At 53.1% G+C, this 18767-nt stretch overlaps 3 protein-coding genes across 5 annotated transcripts in view; 2 read left to right on the top strand and 1 right to left on the bottom strand.

Annotated features, from left to right (window-relative positions):
• Window positions 1-14121, top strand: part of LOC6611481 — a 28573-nt gene extending 14452 nt beyond the window's left edge. Inside the window, exons 4-13 of one of the 2 annotated variants that reach the window (XM_032713997.1) lie at window positions 1929-3359; window positions 3424-3626; window positions 3693-5183; window positions 5252-10570; window positions 10638-11013; window positions 11082-11207; window positions 11347-11442; window positions 11815-13202; window positions 13263-13373; window positions 13437-14121. In XM_032713997.1, the coding sequence (XP_032569888.1) occupies window positions 1929-3359; window positions 3424-3626; window positions 3693-5183; window positions 5252-10570; window positions 10638-11013; window positions 11082-11207; window positions 11347-11442; window positions 11815-13202; window positions 13263-13373; window positions 13437-13468 (10573 nt within the window). In that variant the 3' untranslated portion in view covers window positions 13469-14121. The remainder of the gene's footprint in view (window positions 1-1928; window positions 3360-3423; window positions 3627-3692; window positions 5184-5251; window positions 10571-10637; window positions 11014-11081; window positions 11208-11346; window positions 11443-11814; window positions 13203-13262; window positions 13374-13436) is intronic. The other variant, XM_032713998.1, reaches the window with a different exon arrangement.
• Window positions 14122-14126: 5 nt separating this feature from the next.
• LOC6611480 lies at window positions 14127-14881 on the bottom strand. Its single transcript, XM_002035985.2, has one exon. The coding sequence runs from the start codon at window positions 14727-14729 to the stop codon at window positions 14214-14216; it is 516 nt and encodes a 171-aa protein (XP_002036021.1). The 5' UTR covers window positions 14730-14881; the 3' UTR covers window positions 14127-14213.
• A 369-nt stretch (window positions 14882-15250) lies between these two features.
• On the top strand, window positions 15251-18279 carry LOC6611479 (U1 small nuclear ribonucleoprotein 70 kDa). 2 transcript variants are annotated; one of them, XR_004362127.1, is made up of 3 exons: window positions 15251-15401; window positions 15482-17541; window positions 17593-18279. XR_004362127.1 is itself a non-coding variant. In XM_032722274.1 (2 exons), the coding sequence occupies exon 2, from the start codon at window positions 15530-15532 to the stop codon at window positions 16874-16876; it is 1347 nt and encodes a 448-aa protein (XP_032578165.1). In that variant the 5' UTR covers window positions 15251-15401; window positions 15482-15529; the 3' UTR covers window positions 16877-18279. The 2 variants fall into 2 exon arrangements, 1 of the variants encoding a protein (XP_032578165.1); XM_032722274.1 differs by having other exon boundaries at window positions 15482-18279.
• Window positions 18280-18767: the final 488 nt, after the last annotated feature.

Raw genomic sequence — 18767 nt, 5'->3', positions numbered from 1 at the left:
CACTAGCTGGGTTTAATGGCGATTGATGGTACATATATATCCATCTATATATATAGTTCTTGATCCAGCAATTGCCGTTACAGCAGCACATTGCATTTCCGTTCGCCGACAGCTAACTGTCAATGCCAAAGTGGTCGACAGTTGTAGCCAAAAAGAAAAAAGGTAGCAAAAGAAGCAAAACAAGTTGGCTTTGCTGACCAGGTTTTGGAATTGCTTTTCAGGCACGACTGGGCAGGGCCATCAATATGCCGATCGATACCCGGGTGACTCATTATTATTATTGCCAACTCCTCGTTCCGCCTTCTCCTTTCGAGCGAAAAGAAAGTCGCCGAAAGCTTCCGGCAAAGCACTTCTTCCAGCCATTTTTCACCAGCTTCTTTGGTTTTCTGGGTGTTAACCTGCACCAATGACCCAAATTCCTGGGCAGCGAGCACCTGCCTCAGGATTGCCGATCTCGAAAATTGAGAGTGTTTTGATAATAGAGCTTGGGATTGGAATGGGGATTGGGCATTAATGAACGTGAGAATCGTGAGCTGACCCATGGGGCATTTTGGGGTGAAAGTTTCTTTCGTATTTTTTTTTTTTTGTTTTGGTGTACCCAGCAGTTTTCTTCTGTTAGCTGAAAATAAATATTAATAATGTTATTGGCTGCCGCTGAATGTCAATGCCCTACGCAATTTCTCCTCGCCAACGGCGTTAAGTGCCACTCAAGTATGCCGGGCACATCGGACTCCAAGACACATCCAACAAGCAATGCTCCTAATGCAATTTACATGCCATAGACCTCGCCCCAAGTCAAGTCCAGTGCTCCATTGCTCATTTGAATGCCACTTACGTGGCTGGGGGTCAACATACGCTGCCCATGTGGCTATGCCACATTCAAATGGTCGATTTGCCAAAATGTTATGTACACATGTATCTTCAATGGGCGATTGCGTTGACAGGTGTCGTTACCCAGTCAAACAGACATTCGTTCAGCTGTGAAATATTTCAGTGGCTTATTTCGGTGAAATTTCTTTTCGACGTGCGTAGCCTGCGAAATTGGGTAGAGGCGTTAACACTTCCACTTAACGGAGCTTTTACCACTTAAAAATCAAGTTGCTAATGTGCACAGTCAGCAGGAAATTAAATCGTTTCGGAAGTTGAAAAAATATTAAATGTAGAATTTTAGAGAAAATAAACTACATTTAATCACAATGGCCGTTTTTATTGGGGGTAAAACATATTAGGAGTAAACATACATTTTCGCCAACTTCAAATTTCTTTGGTAAAAAAAAAACACCACTAAGTGGAAACTCAAACTTATGGCAGATTTTTTTTTTTTTTTTGCTTACCTTAATACACGCCCAATCCATAAGATATATAAAAAATGCCGCAGCAAACCAAAAAAGAGAAAAAAGATTAAAAAGCGCGACTTGCGGAGCCGCGTCTGAAGTTTTCACTCTGTGTGGCACGCAGCAATTGTTGACTGCAGGGAGTGTCTCTCATACATAATTTTGTATGCTTTTTCGATTTACTTTTTGGCATGCCGCAGCTGCAGCCGCTTGCCAAAGGCAGCCACGTCCCACGCGGCGTATGCGTAATGTCGCAATGCCTTTATTTGGGCGAAACTCGTTTTACTCGCTGGGCCCGCAGAACTCCAAATTATGAGATTGCTATCACAGTGAGTTTAGCGATTGGAAACGAAAGTTTCATGTGAAGTGAGCCTGATTTCCACCGATCCACAAGCAGCTCCGCACATAATTGAGATAGAAGCAGAAAATAGAAAGTAAAGCGCAGCTGCATAATTGAAGTTGCATTACCCCCAACAGCGGAAACTTGGCCAAGACCGCCATACTAAATCGGTCATATCCTCCCAGGTTCGATGTTATCTGGGGAGTTCTTATCTGATGCGTTCCAATCTTATAACTTAATATATCGCATTGCAGATACGGCGCCGAACTGGTGGCCATCGACAGCTATGCGGAGAACAACGAGACCTTGGCCATCGCCCGGGCCAGCGATCCCAACCAGAGGGCTTCGGACAAGTACTGGCTGGGATTGGCCTCCCTCGACGACCTGCGCACCAATACGCTGGAGTCCGCATCCGGAGCACTGATCTCACAGTACTCCGGCTACTGGTCACTCCATCAGCCGAATGCCGAGTCCGGAGAGTGTGTGGCTGCTGCCTTTGCCGGGAAATCACAGAGCTGGGATCTGGGCACCTGTGAGTCCCTGCTGCCGTTCATGTGCCGTGCCCAGGCCTGTCCACAGGGAGCACTCCACTGCGCCAACGGTAAGTGCATCAATCAGGCCTTCAAGTGCGACGGCAGCGACGATTGTGGCGATGGCACCGACGAACTGGACTGTCCAGCACAGTGCCACTACCACATGCAGTCCGGTGGAGATGTGATCGAGACGCCCAACTATCCACACAAGTACGGTGCGCTGAGCAAGTGCAAGTGGACGCTAGAGGGACCGCTGGGCAGCAACATCATCCTGCAGTTCCAGGACTTCGAAACGGAGAAGACCTTTGACACCGTGCAGATCCTGGTGGGCGGCCGAACAGAGGACAAGTCCGTGTCTCTGGCCACACTCAGTGGCAAGCAGGATCTGACCATGCAGCCCTTCGTGTCCGCTTCCAACTTCATGATCGTCAAGTTCACCACGGACGGCAGTGTGGAGCGCAAGGGATTCCGGGCCACGTGGAAGACGGAGGCAAAGAACTGCGGCGGAACTTTGAAGGCCACGCTGCAGCGACAGATCCTGACCAGCCCCAACTACCCGAAGCAGTATCCCGGTGGTCTGGAGTGCCTCTATGTGATTAAAGCACAGCCGGGTCGCATCATCTCCATCGAAGTGGACGATCTGGATATTGCTGATGGACGTGATTTTCTGATGATCCGCGATGGCGAATCGCCCATGAGTCGCACCATCGCCAAACTGACTGGAAAGACGGCCCAGAACAACCGGGTAATCATCTCAACCGGCAACGCTCTCTACTTGTACTTCAAGTCCAGTTTGGGTGAGGCCGGCAAGGGCTTCAGTCTGCGGTACATCCAGGGCTGCAAGGCCACGATCACCGCTAGAAATGGCACCGTCACTTCACCCGCCTTCGGATTGGCCGACTACCCCAAGAACCAGGAGTGCTACTTCACCATTCGCAACAATGCCCGTGCTCCCCTGTCCTTGAAGTTCGACAAATTCACCGTCCACAAGAGCGACAATGTCCAGGTGTTCGATGGATCCTCCACTTCCGGTCTGCGTCTGCACTCCGGAAACGGATTCACCGGCCCTGCGGCGCCCAAACTGACCCTGACTGCCTCATCCGGTGAGATGCTCATCAAGTTCACCTCGGATGCTCTGCACAATGCTGCTGGGTAAGTGCTCTTAAGATCCGGATTACATAGTTCAATCTCTAATCTTCAATCTTGTGTCTTCTAGATGGTCGGCCACCTTCTCGGCCGATTGCCCGGAGCTGCAACCCGGAATTGGAGCCTTGGCCTCCAGTCGCGACACCGCTTTCGGTACGCTGGTCAGCTTTACATGTCCCATTGGACAGGAGTTTGCCACCGGCAAGACGCGACTGGTTACCGAATGTCTGCGCGGTGGCAACTGGAGTGTCTCCTACATACCCAAGTGTCAGGGTGAGTCTGGCTACCTAACTACATAACTGGATTCCATAACTGATCGATTTGCAATCCCATACACAGAGGTCTACTGCGGTCCTGTGCCACAAATCGACAACGGTTTCTCCATTGGCTCCTCGAACGTGACCTATCGCGGTATAGCGATGTACCAGTGCTACGCCGGCTTCGCCTTCGCCTCGAGTGCTCCGATCGAGAAGATCTCCTGCCTGCCAGATGGGCGTTGGGAGCGACAGCCCCACTGCATGGCCTCCCAGTGCGCAGCCCTGCCGGAGGTGGCCCACGCCAACGTGACGCTACTGAATGGAGGTGGTCGCAGCTACGGAACCATTGTCCAGTATGAGTGTGAGCCGGGCTACGAGCGCAATGGCCACCCTGTGCTAACTTGTATGTCCAACGGCACCTGGAGTGGAGATGTTCCAAGATGCACGCGCAAGCGGTGCTTCGAATTCCCGACCATTGCCAACGGCTTTGTGGTGGACTCGACGCGAGCCTACCTCTTCGGGGATGAGGCTAGGGTGCAGTGCTTCAAGGGCTACAAGCTGATCGGCAGCAACATTATGCGCTGCAGCGAGGCGCAGAAGTTCGAGCAGCCGCCGACGTGCGAAGACATCAACGAGTGCAGCTCCTCGCAGTGCGACCTAACCACCACCGAGTGCCAGAACACGAACGGCTCCTTCCATTGCCAGTGCAGGACGGGATTCACGGCTACCACCGAGTGCCGGCCCGTCGGTGATTTGGGCTTGGGAAATGGAGGCATTCCGGATGACAGCATCACCACCTCGGTCAGTGAGCCGGGCTACAGCAAGGAGCAGCTGCGCTTGAACACGAATGGCTGGTGCGGTGGCTCCTCGGAGCCTGGTGCCAACTGGATACTCATCGACCTTAAGGCACCCACCATTCTGCGTGGCTTCCGCACCATGTCCGTGCAGCGCCCCGATGGCAATGTGGCCTTCAGCTCGGCGGTGCGTCTGCAGTACACCAACGATCTGACGGATGTGTTCAAGGATTATGCCAATCCCGACGGCACCGCCGTTGAGTTCCGCATCCTGGAGCCCACGCTCTCCATCTTGAACCTGCCGCTGCCCATCGAAGCTCGCTATATTCGCTTCCGCATCCAGGACTACGTGGGTGCCCCCTGTCTGCGCATGGAGCTGATGGGCTGCACGCGCTTGGATTGCGTGGATATCAACGAGTGCAGTAAGAACAACGGCGGCTGTGACCAGAAGTGCATCAACTCGCCGGGAGGATTTGCCTGTGGCTGCAACACTGGCTACCAGCTGTACACCTCCAACGGCACGGCTGGCTATCACATCGAGCGCTCCGAATCCGGCGAACGTGATGGGGACACCTATCAGCGCAACAAGACCTGTGTTCCTCTAATGTGTCCCGAACTGGAGGCGCCCGAGAATGGCCAACTTCTGAGCGACAAGAACGACTATCACTTCGGCGATGTGGTGCGCTTCCAGTGCCACTTTGGCTACATCATGAGCGGCAGCTCGGCGGCCCTGTGCCTCTCCAGCGGTCAGTGGAACGCCAGCGTACCGGAGTGCAATTGTAAGTGCTATAAATCCAGATCCTCTATGAATACCTATTTTACTAACTATGAAATGGTCCCTTTTCAGATGCCAAGTGCGTTTCCCTGCCCGATGACAAGTTGGAGGGTCTGACTGTGGCCCGCCCCGATCCCGAATCCGTGCTAGTGCCCTTCCGTGACAATGTAACCATTACGTGCGGATCGCCAGGACGCCAACTGAGAGCCACCGCCTCTTCCGGCTTCCGGCAGTGCGTGTATGACCCCAAGCCTGGTCTACCCGACTACTGGCTATCCGGAATGCAGCCCTCTTGTCCCCGAGTGGATTGCTACTCACCCATGCCCACACCTGGCGCAGAGTACGGACAGTTTGTGGACACTCGCTACCAGAGCAGCTTCTTCTTTGGCTGCCAGAACACCTTCAAGTTGGCCGGACAGACGGGTCGTCACGACAATGTGGTTCGTTGTGGAGCCGATGGCATCTGGGACTTTGGAGATCTTCGCTGCGAGGGACCAGTGTGCGAGGATCCGGGAAGACCGGCCGATGGTCGCCAGATTGCCCGCAGCTATGAGCAGAGCTCGGAGGTGTACTTCGGCTGCAATCGACCTGGATACATCCTTATCAATCCGCGACCCATTACTTGCATACGCGAGCCAGAGTGCAAGGTCATCAAGCCTTTGGGACTAAGTTCCGGCAGGATTCCGGACTCGGCCATCAATGCCACTTCGGAGCGACCCAATTACGAGGCCAAGAACATCCGTCTCAACTCGGCAACTGGCTGGTGTGGCAAGCAGGAGGCCTTCACCTATGTGAGCGTGGATCTGGGTCAGATCTACCGAGTCAAGGCCATTCTGGTGAAGGGTGTGGTCACCAACGACATTGTGGGCAGGCCCACGGAGATCCGGTTCTTCTACAAACAGGCTGAGAGCGAGAACTACGTGGTGTACTTCCCCAATTTCAATCTGACCATGCGGGATCCAGGCAACTACGGCGAGCTGGCCATGATCACGCTGCCCAAGTTCGTGCAGGCTCGCTTCGTGATCCTCGGAATAGTGAGCTACATGGACAACGCCTGTCTGAAGTTCGAGTTGATGGGCTGCGAGGAGCCGAAGCAGGAACCACTCCTCGGCTACGACTACGGCTACTCCCCGTGCGTGGACAACGAACCACCGATCTTCCAGAACTGCCCGCAGCAACCCATTGTGGTGCGTCGCGATGAGAATGGAGGAGTTCTACCCGTTAACTTCACCGAACCCACGGCGGTGGACAACTCCGGATCGATTGCCCGCCTGGAGATCAAGCCACAGAACTTCCGCACACCCAGCTACATTTTCAAGGATACGGTTGTAAAGTATGTGGCCTTTGACTACGACGGCAATGTGGCCATCTGCGAGATCAACATCACAGTGCCCGATGTCACCCCACCACTGCTGCAGTGCCCCCAGAGCTATGTGATTGAGCTGGTGGATCGCCAGGACAGCTACACCGTGAACTTCAACGATACCCGCAAGAGGATCAAGACCTCCGACGACACGGGAGATGTGAAGTTGCAGTTCAGTCCCGAGTCTGCCAACATAAAGATCGGAAACTTCGAAAACGTGACTGTCACGGCTACGGATAAGTACAATAACCGCGCCGCCTGCCACTTCCAGGTCTCCGTCAAGGCTTCGCCCTGCGTGGACTGGGAGCTCCAGCCGCCGGCTAATGGTGCCATCAATTGCCTGCCTGGCGATCGCGGCATCGAGTGTATTGCCACGTGCAAGCCAGGATTCCGCTTCACCGACGGCGAACCACTGAAGACCTTCTCCTGCGAGACATCACGTCTGTGGCGTCCCACGTCCGTGGTGCCCGACTGCGTGTCTGAGAACACGGAACAGGCCGCCTACCACGTGACCGCCTCCATTACCTACCGCGCCAACGGAGCAGTGGCCCAATCCTGTTTGGGTCAGTACCAGGAGGTGCTGGCACAGCACTACGGCGGACTCAACCAGTTGCTCTCGCAGCGCTGCTCCGCCGTGAATGTGAACATGAACGTGACCTTTGTGAAGTCGGTCCCCATGCTGCTGGAGGAGAATGTGGTCAAGATGGACTTCATCCTCTCCATTCTGCCCGCTGTGCGTCAGCCCCAGCTGTACGACCTGTGCGGCTCCACGCTGAACCTGATCTTTGATCTGAGTGTACCCTATGCCAGTGCCGTGATCGATGACCTTTTGAACATAGCCAACATCGGCAACCAGTGTCCTCCTCTGCGCGCCCTTAAGTCGCAGATTTCGCGAGGATTCAACTGCAATGTGGGCGAAGTGCTGAACATGGACACCAGCGATGTGCCGCGTTGCCTGCACTGTCCCGCCGGAACATACGTGTCCGAGGGTCAGAACAGCTGTACCTACTGCCCGAGGGGCTATTACCAGAACCGTGACCGCCAGGGAACCTGCCTGCGTTGTCCGGCCGGAACCTACACCAAGGAGGAGGGCACCAAGTCGCAGGCGGACTGCATTCCCGTCTGCGGTTACGGCACCTACTCACCCACCGGACTGGTGCCGTGCCTGGAGTGTCCGCGTAACTCATTCACCGCCGAACCACCAACCGGTGGATTCAAGGATTGCCAGGCCTGTCCGGCTCAGAGCTTCACCTACCAGCCGGCTGCCTCGAACAAGGATCTGTGTCGCGCCAAGTGTGCGCCGGGAACCTACTCCGCCACCGGACTGGCACCCTGCTCGCCCTGCCCACTGCATCATTACCAGGGAGCCGCGGGTGCGCAGAGCTGCAACGAGTGTCCGAGTAACATGAGAACCGATTCACCAGCCTCCAAGGGACGCGAGCAGTGCAAGCCAGTGGTCTGTGGCGAAGGTGCTTGCCAGCACGGCGGTCTGTGTGTGCCCATGGGCCACGACATCCAGTGCTTCTGTCCGGCCGGATTCTCCGGTCGCCGCTGCGAACAGGACATCGACGAGTGCGCCTCCCAGCCCTGCTACAATGGTGGCCAGTGCAAGGATCTGCCGCAGGGCTATCGCTGCGAGTGTCCGGCTGGATATTCGGGCATCAATTGCCAGGAGGAGGCCAGTGACTGTGGCAACGACACCTGTCCGGCCAGGGCCATGTGCAAGAACGAGCCGGGCTACAAGAACGTGACCTGCCTGTGCCGCAGTGGCTACACCGGCGACCAGTGCGACGTGACCATCGATCCGTGCACGGCGAATGGCAATCCGTGCGGAAACGGAGCCAGCTGCCAGGCCTTGGAGCAGGGTCGCTACAAGTGCGAGTGTGTGCCCGGATGGGAGGGCATCCACTGCGAGCAGAATATCAACGACTGCTCGGAGAATCCCTGCCTGTTGGGCGCCAACTGCACAGATCTGGTCAATGACTTCCAGTGCGCCTGTCCGCCAGGATTCACGGGCAAGCGTTGCGAGCAAAAGATCGATCTCTGCCTGTCGGAGCCGTGCAAGCATGGCACCTGCGTTGACCGCCTGTTCGACCACGAGTGCGTCTGCCACCCGGGCTGGATGGGTTCCGCTTGCGACATCAACATCGACGACTGCGAGAACCGACCCTGCGCCAATGAGGGAACCTGCGTCGACCTAGTCGACGGCTACAGCTGCAACTGCGAACCCGGCTACACGGGCAAGAACTGCCAGCACACCATCGACGACTGCGCCTCGAATCCCTGCCAGCACGGCGCCACCTGTGTGGACCAGCTGGATGGCTTCAGCTGCAAGTGCCGCCCTGGCTACGTGGGTCTCTCCTGCGAGGCCGAGATCGACGAGTGTCTGAGCGACCCCTGCAATCCGGTGGGCACGGAGCGCTGCCTCGATCTGGACAACAAGTTCGAGTGCGTGTGCCGGGACGGATTCAAGGGACCTCTGTGCGCCACGGACATCGATGACTGCGAGGCGCAGCCCTGTCTGAACAACGGCGTCTGTCGGGATCGCGTCGGTGGCTTTGAGTGCGGCTGCGAGCCAGGATGGAGTGGCATGCGCTGCGAGCAGCAGGTGACCACGTGCGGAGCTCAGGCGCCTTGCCAGAACGACGCCAGCTGCATCGACCTGTTCCAGGACTACTTCTGCGTTTGTCCCAGCGGCACCGATGGCAAGAACTGCGAGACCGCTCCGGAACGCTGCATCGGCGATCCTTGCATGCACGGTGGCAAGTGCCAGGACTTTGGCTCTGGTCTTAACTGCAGTTGTCCTGCGGATTACTCGGGCATTGGGTGTCAGTACGAGTACGACGCTTGCGAGGAGCACGTCTGCCAGAATGGAGCCACCTGCGTGGACAATGGAGCTGGCTACAGCTGCCAGTGCCCACCTGGCTTCACCGGACGCAATTGCGAACAGGACATCGTGGACTGCAAGGACAACTCTTGCCCGCCGGGCGCCTCGTGCGTGGATCTAACCAACGGCTTCTACTGTCAGTGCCCCTTCAACATGACCGGAGACGATTGCCGCAAGGCCATCCAAGTGGACTACGATCTGTACTTCAGCGATCCATCGCGATCCACCGCCGCCCAGGTTGTGCCCTTCCCCACGGGAGAGGCGAACAGCCTGACCGTCGCCATGTGGGTGCAGTTTGCCCAGAAGGACGATCGCGGCATCTTCTTCACCCTCTACGGCGTGCAATCCGCCCGCATGACCCAGCAGCGCCGAATGCTGCTCCAGGCCCACTCCAGTGGAGTCCAGGTTTCGCTCTTTGAGGACCAACCCGATGCCTTCCTGAGCTTCGGCGAGTACACTTCCGTCAACGACGGCCAGTGGCATCATGTAGCCGTGGTCTGGGACGGAATCTCCGGACAGCTTCAACTGATCACTGAGGGACTGATTGCCAGCAAGATGGAGTACGGACCCGGTGGCTCTCTGCCCGGTTATCTCTGGGCAGTGCTGGGTCTCCCACAGCCGTATGGACTTAGCAATGAGCTGGCCTACTCGGATTCTGGATTCCAGGGCACAATAACTAAGGCTCAGGTGTGGGCCAGAGCCCTCGACATCACGTCGGAGATCCAGAAGCAGGTGCGCGACTGCCGATCCGAACCGGTACTCTATCCCGGCCTCATCCTCAACTGGGCGGGATATGAGGTGACCGCAGGCGGCGTGGAGCGCAATGTGCCTTCCCTATGTGGACAACGCAAGTGCCCAGTGGGCTACACGGGCGCCAATTGCCAGCAACTGGTCGTGGACAAGGAGCCACCAGTGGTGGAGCACTGCCCCGGAGATCTGTGGGTGATTGCCAAGAACGGATCCGCGGTGGTCACCTGGGATGAGCCGCACTTCAGCGACAACATTGGCGTGACCAAGATCTACGAGCGAAATGGACACCGATCTGGAACTACATTGCTGTGGGGCACCTACGACATCACCTACATTGCATCCGATGCAGCTGGAAACACTGCATCCTGCAGCTTCAAGGTTTCTCTGCTAAGTAAGTACCACAAGGAAAATTAGAAGCTCCTTGATGTTGATTTAATTGCTATGTATCTATTTTGCAGCCGACTTCTGTCCAGCGCTGGCTGATCCCGTTGGTGGATCACAGGTGTGCAAGGATTGGGGTGCCGGTGGTCAGTTCAAGGTCTGCGAGATCGCGTGTAATACGGGTCTTCGATTCTCGGAGCAGGTGCCTGAGTTCTACACCTGCGGAGCCGAAGGCTTCTGGCGACCAACGAGGGAACCCTCGATGCCACTGGTCTACCCATCCTGCTCACCATCGAAGCCCGCCCAGCGGGTGTTCCGCATCAAGATGCTCTTCCCCTCGGACGTGCTGTGCAACAAGGCTGGTCAGGCGGTGCTCCGCCAGAAGGTGACCAACTCGGTTAATGGCCTGAACAGGGACTGGAACTTCTGCTCCTATGCCATCGAGGGAACAAGGTATGTCGTCGCCTTCCTCCATTCTTTACTCCATTTCTAAACCATTTTGTCCATCCTGGAATTTGCAGGGAATGCAAGGACATTCGGATCGATGTGAAATGCGACCACTACCGAGGTGCGCAGAACAACCGTGTGCGTCGTCAGTCCAAGGATGGCGGAGTCTATGTGATGGAGGCCGAACTGCCAGTTGTCAAGTAAGTAGTTGCATGAGAACCTAGATCCCAACCACCGCCGCACGCCGGTCCAGCATGTCCTCTGATCCGCTTCAGGATCATCCGTGTACACTGTGTATATGCTATATGTGTTTTGTGTGTTCGTTAACCCAATTTGCAGCGATGAGGATGACGATCTGACATTGACGGGTCGCCAGGGACGCCAACAAACTGGCGGCGATACATACACCCTGGAGATAGCCTTCCCGGCTGCGAAGTATGTCTAGCACACCTATGTTGGTTTACCCCACGCATAACCACATCCGACCAATGCACCCGATCTGCCCAGCATCAAATCTGCACCCAGTACTACCAGCAATCGACTCAGTCTAATCTAAAATCCATCCAATCGAACCAAACTCAAACGACCTAACCCCATGCTTGTCTAACCCCATACCGCATGTCTGCGTGCTAACCCAAGTTTAAAGCTTACCACCATGTGTCCAGAACAGTGTCCACCAATGTAACCCAGTCTAATAATCCCATCTTGTAACACTATATCTGGACATTAACATTTGTTCTCTAATCACAAGCTTTTGATCTTTCGCTTGAGCCAACACTAATCCACCTTGTTTCCATTCATCTTCAGTGATCCTGTGGTGCACACATCGACGGGCGAACGATCCAGTGTCAAGCAGCTGCTGGAGAAGCTCATCCTCGAGGACGACCAGTTCGCCGTGCAGGAGATTCTGCCCAACACAGTGCCAGATCCGGCTTCCCTGGAACTGGGCTCGGAGTACGCCTGTCCCGTGGGCCAGGTGGTGATGATACCCGACTGTGTGCCCTGTGCCATCGGCACCTTCTACGACAGCGCTAACAAGACGTGCATAGCCTGCTCGCGCGGAACCTACCAGTCGGAGGCGGGTCAGCTGCAGTGCAGCAAGTGCCCGGTGATTGCGGGAAGACCAGGAGTCACTGCCGGACCGGGAGCACGCTCAGCGGCGGACTGCAAGGAGCGCTGCCCAGCCGGCAAGTACTTCGACGCGGAAACGGGTCTGTGCCGCTCCTGCGGCCATGGATTCTACCAGCCCAACGAGGGTTCCTTCAGCTGTGAGCTGTGCGGTCTGGGACAGACAACGCGCTCCACGGAGGCCACGTCACGCAAGGAGTGTCGCGACGAGTGCAGCTCTGGCCAGCAACTGGGTGCCGATGGACGCTGCGAGCCCTGCCCACGTGGCACATACCGCCTGCAGGGCGTGCAGCCATCCTGCGCCGCCTGTCCGCTGGGCAGGACGACGCCCAAGGTGGGCGCCAGTTCGGTGGAGGAGTGCACACTGCCCGTCTGTTCGGCGGGTACGTACCTGAACGCCACGCAGAACATGTGCATCGAGTGCCGAAAGGGCTACTACCAGTCGGAGTCGCAGCAGACCGCCTGTCTGCAGTGCCCACCGAACCACAGCACCAAAATCACCGGCGCCACCTCGAAGAGCGAGTGCACCAATCCGTGCGAGCACATTGCAGAGGGCAAGCCCCACTGCGACGTGAATGCCTACTGCATCATGGTGCCGGAGACGTCGGACTTCAAGTGCGAGTGCAAGCCAGGATTCAATGGAACGGGCATGGTCTGTACGGATGTGTGCGATGGCTTCTGCGAGAACTCTGGTGCGTGTGTCAAGGACTTGAAGGGCACACCCTCTTGCCGCTGTGTGGGCTCCTTCACGGGTCCCCACTGTGCGGAACGCTCGGAGTTTGCCTACATCGCCGGTGGCATTGCCGGAGCGGTGATCTTTATCATTATCATTGTCCTGCTCATCTGGATGATCTGCGTGCGCTCCACGAAGCGCAGGGATCCCAAGAAGATGCTAACCCCTGCGATTGACCAGACCGGCTCGCAGGTGAACTTCTACTACGGCGCCCACACGCCCTACGCGGAGTCCATCGCGCCATCGCATCACAGCACCTATGCGCACTACTACGACGACGAGGAGGACGGCTGGGAGATGCCCAACTTCTACAACGAAACGTACATGAAGGATGGTAAGTATTCCCTAAACGAAGTATCATTGTCAATCCTCGCTTCATCCTAATCCTCAACAGGTCTGCATGGCGGCAAGATGAGCACGTTGGCCAGGTCCAATGCCTCGCTCTACGGAACTAAAGAAGACTTATATGACCGACTGAAACGTCACGCCTACACGGGCAAGAAGGGTACGATTACCAGCTACCCTTCCATTGCATCTTCCATATTAAAGTATTATCTATTGTTTTCAGAAAAGAGTGATAGTGATAGCGAAGTGCAGTAGAACGAAGATAAACTACAGATAACCAGCTGCTTTAATGTAAAATGTGGTCATAAATAACGAATGGGTTGCAGCAGCAATCTCACTGTCAGAACAGTGACGCCCACTGCCCCCCGAAGAATACTCACTGGAGAGCCTTGCATTGAATCAACGTAATAGCTGCGGTCCATCTACGATCCATCTATAGTCCCCATCTCGGATATTACGTGGCTTAATGCAAGGCTTTGGAGATCAAAGTCGAGCGGAGATGAGATGGCTTTTATACGAGTAATAGTAACTCCCATATGTGCTCTTTAGGTATGCAAACTACATGAAATTAAGTCGAACTTATGCGTAATTTAATGAATGAAATATTGTTTTAATCTTAAGTATTATTTACCTATACAAGAAACTCGAACTTACCATGCTTGACGCGGTACCAAATTGCAATACATATATGCTAATATATATATATATATATATATATAAAGATAGATTTTTCCAAACCATATAGTTTGTCCAAGCTTGTTGAACAAATGCGCGAGTGCTGTAAAAAGCAAATCAAATATAGTCGTTATTTTGTAATTTAAATAAAAGCAATTTAATTATTATGTATGACAATTACTTTTATGCATTTTCTGTATAAAAAATAAACGAAACAAACGAATCCAATTGAATTCGCATGCCTATCACAAGTTTCACTTTATTGCTGACGCTGTCGGCGTGCCAGATCCTTGTGCTTCTCCAGAAACGGCACCATGCGGCACAGCTACTTCCTCGGATTGCAAGTGACGTATCTCAAGGCCTCCTTCCAGCTCAGCTGAACCTTCGACTGCACGTGGACTAGGCCATCGTGTAACATGTGGAAATAGTCAATGCCATGGCCGGCTGATCCGAGGATCAGGAGGGACAACGGCACAGTAATCATGCCCACCCAGTAGCTCTCGTAGTTGTTATAGTCGATCTTCGAGACGAGGCCGTTGCCGAGTATTATGTCCCTCATCAGGATGACACACATAAAATCCACTGACTTCCAGAACAACTGAACGGCAATACCCAAAAGCAGGTATGACACCAGCACTTCGTACATCCGCCTGATCACTGCCGGCAGATTGTGAAGTTCCTGAGGAACTAAGCAAGTGTCCCATATAAGATCCATTGCAGCAAGACCCACAATAAGCGAGGGTAGCTGCGGTGCCGGATTATTCGAACTTCTTGAATAAAACGCCAGGGACTGGATCACACGGAGTAATCCAGCTAAGTAAACGCACTCCCAGCTGGTCATAATCGCGCTCAATTGATTTCAGAAAAACTTTAAATTTTTTATTTCAGAAAGAAAAATAATAGTGCAATTTTTTATTTTAGAGGGTTTTAATTGAAAGGAAAGCAATAGTAATCTCTGTATAAATTTTGCTTTGGACACATTTTAGAAAACTAAAAACCAATTAGAAAACGTTTTGAGAACCATTGATGACAGCTACAAAAATTTATATCCCAAAGAAAGTTTTTTCTTTACAAACAACTTCAATTTAAAATACAAAATTTAACGTAAACTCAGTTATGGAATGTGCGAGCGAGATGATGATAGCAGCAAGCCAGTGTTGTAGCAAATAGCAATTGAAAGCGAGTAGGAAAAGAGAAACCGAGAAAAGAGAAACCGAGAAACTTACCTTTAGCATGGTTTCGAACCCCTACTCTGTACTCTGGATGTCCGAGACACCCAGCATTTTGTGGTATTTATATTTTATAACGTAAGTAGTATATTTAAGTACTTATCAGTATTTCATGCAGAATTCTTCCGCTTAATTCATAGACCGCGCGGTGGTCACACTTACTACTCAAGCCAGGCGAAAAACTAAAGAAAATAGGGAAAATAATTGGTGTGGACCGAATTATATTGCGGGTACTTAAACGAAGTACCGCAGATTTATTCTTGCCAAGCGGATGGCTGTTTAAGGTGAGCTGCGCCAGCGTTTACTCTCCCTTGCGGAGTAAACAAACTCCAACCTAACCTCAAACGGACCATTTTTCTTGCAGACGAGGAGCTTCAGGAAAAGGTAAAACAAAACAAAAAAAGACCACAAAATGACCCAATATCTGCCGCCGAATCTGCTGGCGCTGTTCGCGGCACGGGAGCCCATCCCGTTCATGCCGCCGGTGGACAAGCTGCCGCACGAGAAGAAGTCTCGCGGCTACCTGGGAGTGGCCAAGTTCATGGCCGATTTTGAAGATCCCAAGGACACGCCGCTGCCGAAAACGGTTGAGACGCGTCAGGAGCGCCTGGAGCGACGCCGTCGCGAAAAGGCCGAACAGGTGGCCTACAAGCTGGAGCGTGAGATAGCGCTGTGGGACCCCACAGAGATCAAGAATGCCACGGAGGACCCGTTTCGCACGCTATTCATTGCACGCATCAACTACGACACGTCCGAGTCGAAGCTGCGGCGTGAGTTCGAGTTCTATGGGCCCATCAAGAAGATCGTCCTGATCCACGACCAGGAATCAGGTAAACCCAAGGGCTACGCCTTCATCGAGTACGAGCACGAGCGGGACATGCATGCCGCCTACAAGCACGCCGATGGTAAGAAGATCGACAGCAAACGCGTCCTGGTGGACGTGGAGCGGGCTCGCACGGTCAAGGGCTGGCTGCCCCGACGCCTGGGCGGCGGTCTGGGTGGAACGCGTCGCGGCGGCAACGATGTCAACATCAAGCACTCCGGCCGCGAGGACAACGAGAGGGAACGCGAGCGCTACCGGCTGGAGCGGGAGCGTGAGGATCGCGAGGGTCCAGGACGCGGCGGCGGCTCCAATGGCCTGGATGCCCGGCCCGGACGCGGTTTCGGTGCGGAACGTCGACGTTCCCGCTCCAGGGAACGCCGCGACCGTGAACGAGATCGCGGACGGGGCGCTGTGGCTAGCAGCGGTCGCTCGCGCAGCCGTTCCCGCGAGCGCAGAAAACGACGAGCGAGCAGCCGGGAGCGGTACGACGAGTTCGACCGCCGCGATCGGCGGGACAGGGAGCGCGAGCGTGATCGCGATCGCGAGCGTGAGAAGAAAAAGAAGCGCTCCAAGTCTCGCGAACGCGAATCCTCCAGGGAGCGTCGCGAACGGAAGCGAGAGAGAAGGGACCGTGAACGCGGCACCGGATCCGGCGGCGATGTCAAGGAGCGCAAGCCCGACTTCCGTGATATGGATGTCATCAAGATCAAGGAGGAGCCCGTCGACGATGGCTATCCCACATTTGACTACCAGAACGCGACCATCAAGCGTGAAATCGACGATGAGGACGAGGAGAAGTACCGGCCGCCGCCTGCACATCACAATATGTTCAGTGTGCCGCCGCCGCCCATTTTGGGGCGTGGAAATGCCAGCACGAATCCCAATCCCGACAATGGCCAGCAGAACTCCGGGGACCCGAGTTGGTGGCGTCAGTAGAGTCTTGGAGCGATGTGTCAAGGTTAATATTTCTAGAAGTCAGACGTCTGTGTGTCGCAACTATTTATTCATTCGACTCCAAAGCACACCAATCCTGGAGAGCCTAACCGTAGCTATCCATTTTACACAAAAAATTTTAAGGTACCACTTGGAGAAAGGCCAAGCAGAACAAGAATATAGAGAACCCGACCGCTAAACGCAGAATCCGCTAATGTGTGCGTAGCTTAAATCATTTAAACTTATAAGTAACTCTTAACAAATGAATATGAAAACAGTAAGTAAAATAAAGCTAGCCCTCATGTGTTTGTTTCCCCACCTTTGGTAAGGGGGTTAAAGGGAATACGGAGAGTCAGGAGCTGGAACGCTTTCGGAGGCGCATACACCGTACTATATGGTTCTCCATCCCATGGTGGTTCCTGGGATTTTCTAACTCACCTAACATAATAAGCTGAACAAAACGCAAATTGAATACAAACCCTTGCACTAACTCGTGCCTTTTATTTTCTCTGTTTTTTGCAGTTTTCAATCAATTGAAAATCTGACTCTGACTAGTGTGAAAGCAAAAGCATAAGTATTTAATCAAACAAACAGTAATCCAAAAACGGAAATTAGTTCCGCCAGTATTCGTAGCCAATGTCCAAGTCTAAATTCCAAGCCCACATCAGGTAATTTGGTCTACGCACAAACCTCACTAATCCATGCGTCTACCGTTCTAGGACCGCTCTAGAATCAAGACAGCTACCGATACTTTTCCAATCTCCTCCGCTCTGGGTTGCCTGTTGTGTGGTGGTGTGGCGTGTAAGTTGAGTCCGGGCTAAGAAATTTTGTAAACCAAAACCTTTCCGTAAGTTTGCTCCGGTAAGATTACGATTTGCTCGACCGCCGTGGATCGGATGGATGAGTGAGTTAGTGTAAGGGAGCTTTCCTCTGTTTGGTACACATTGCGAACTGCTCCGATGGTCTGTGGCAATCTACTCCATTCATCCATTATGTCTGTAACCAATTTACCATTTCGATCTTTTCATGTACGTTCAGCTGATTGTTATCGTACTGAAGACGAATCCGCGGCGGAAACTCGCATAGAACAGAAAACTGCGCAAAGGTTTGCTTTTGGTAACTGGTAACGATTGCTTGGTGGTTGGTCAGGTCAGGGGTCTTTCGAGCTGGTAGCCTCTACTTTGGATTGCGGACGGTGACAAAATTCTGGGGGTCTTTTATGTTTGTACTGTATTGTTTGGCAGAAGGGATCCATGGAATTGCCTTTTCGTACCGTGCGACTTACGGGAAACAAACTATCGTGTAGCTAGGCATTTTTCCTATTACACCATTATTAAGCGGACAGGGATCAATGTCACATTTAGATTTGATCAAATAAAGAAAAGAATTCCTTCTTACACGAAAAAGTCTTGTTTCATTTCTAAGGCGTCATCAAGATGACTTGCTTTTTTAAAATTTTGGCTTGATCAACTGGGCTATGTGTCCTGGATAAGAGGATATACAGTGGCGTCCCTGAAATCTCTTCAAAAATATTTATATTTGTTGCAAATAACGCATTGTGAAATCGATGGACATTAAATGCGCCCTCTATTGGAAAACATACGTATATGTCGCAAATTAATATAAGCGGACTAATTTTAAGAATGAACATCAATGTAACACCGATGAAAATGGTTTCGGCTATCCAACCTGAAAAGTACCTATGCACCCTGTTATATTATATATTATATATAATGGGTATCAACAGATCGCTACCTTTACTTCTAAAATGGCATACTGCATATATCAATAGGCGATATATCGATATAAATGACTCTCAGAAACATAAAGAAACGTGAATATTCAAATTGTATTTTGCATGCGAATATAAACTTATGCCGTAATCTTGTCAAAT

The sequence above is a fragment of the Drosophila sechellia genome, chromosome 2L (assembly GCF_004382195.2).
Source record: "Drosophila sechellia strain sech25 chromosome 2L, ASM438219v1, whole genome shotgun sequence".
Lineage (NCBI taxonomy): Eukaryota > Metazoa > Arthropoda > Insecta > Diptera > Drosophilidae > Drosophila > Drosophila sechellia.
Note: the sequence above shows the minus strand (reverse complement) of the source record. Positions and strands in the feature narration are given on the sequence as shown.

Excerpts from the sequence above, each read along its gene's own strand:
- LOC6611480 (XM_002035985.2), bottom strand. The coding sequence starts at position 14,729 with ATGACCAGCTGGGAGTGCGTTTACTTAGCTGGATTACTCCGTGTGATC.
- LOC6611479 (XM_032722274.1), top strand. The coding sequence starts at position 15,530 with ATGACCCAATATCTGCCGCCGAATCTGCTGGCGCTGTTCGCGGCACGG.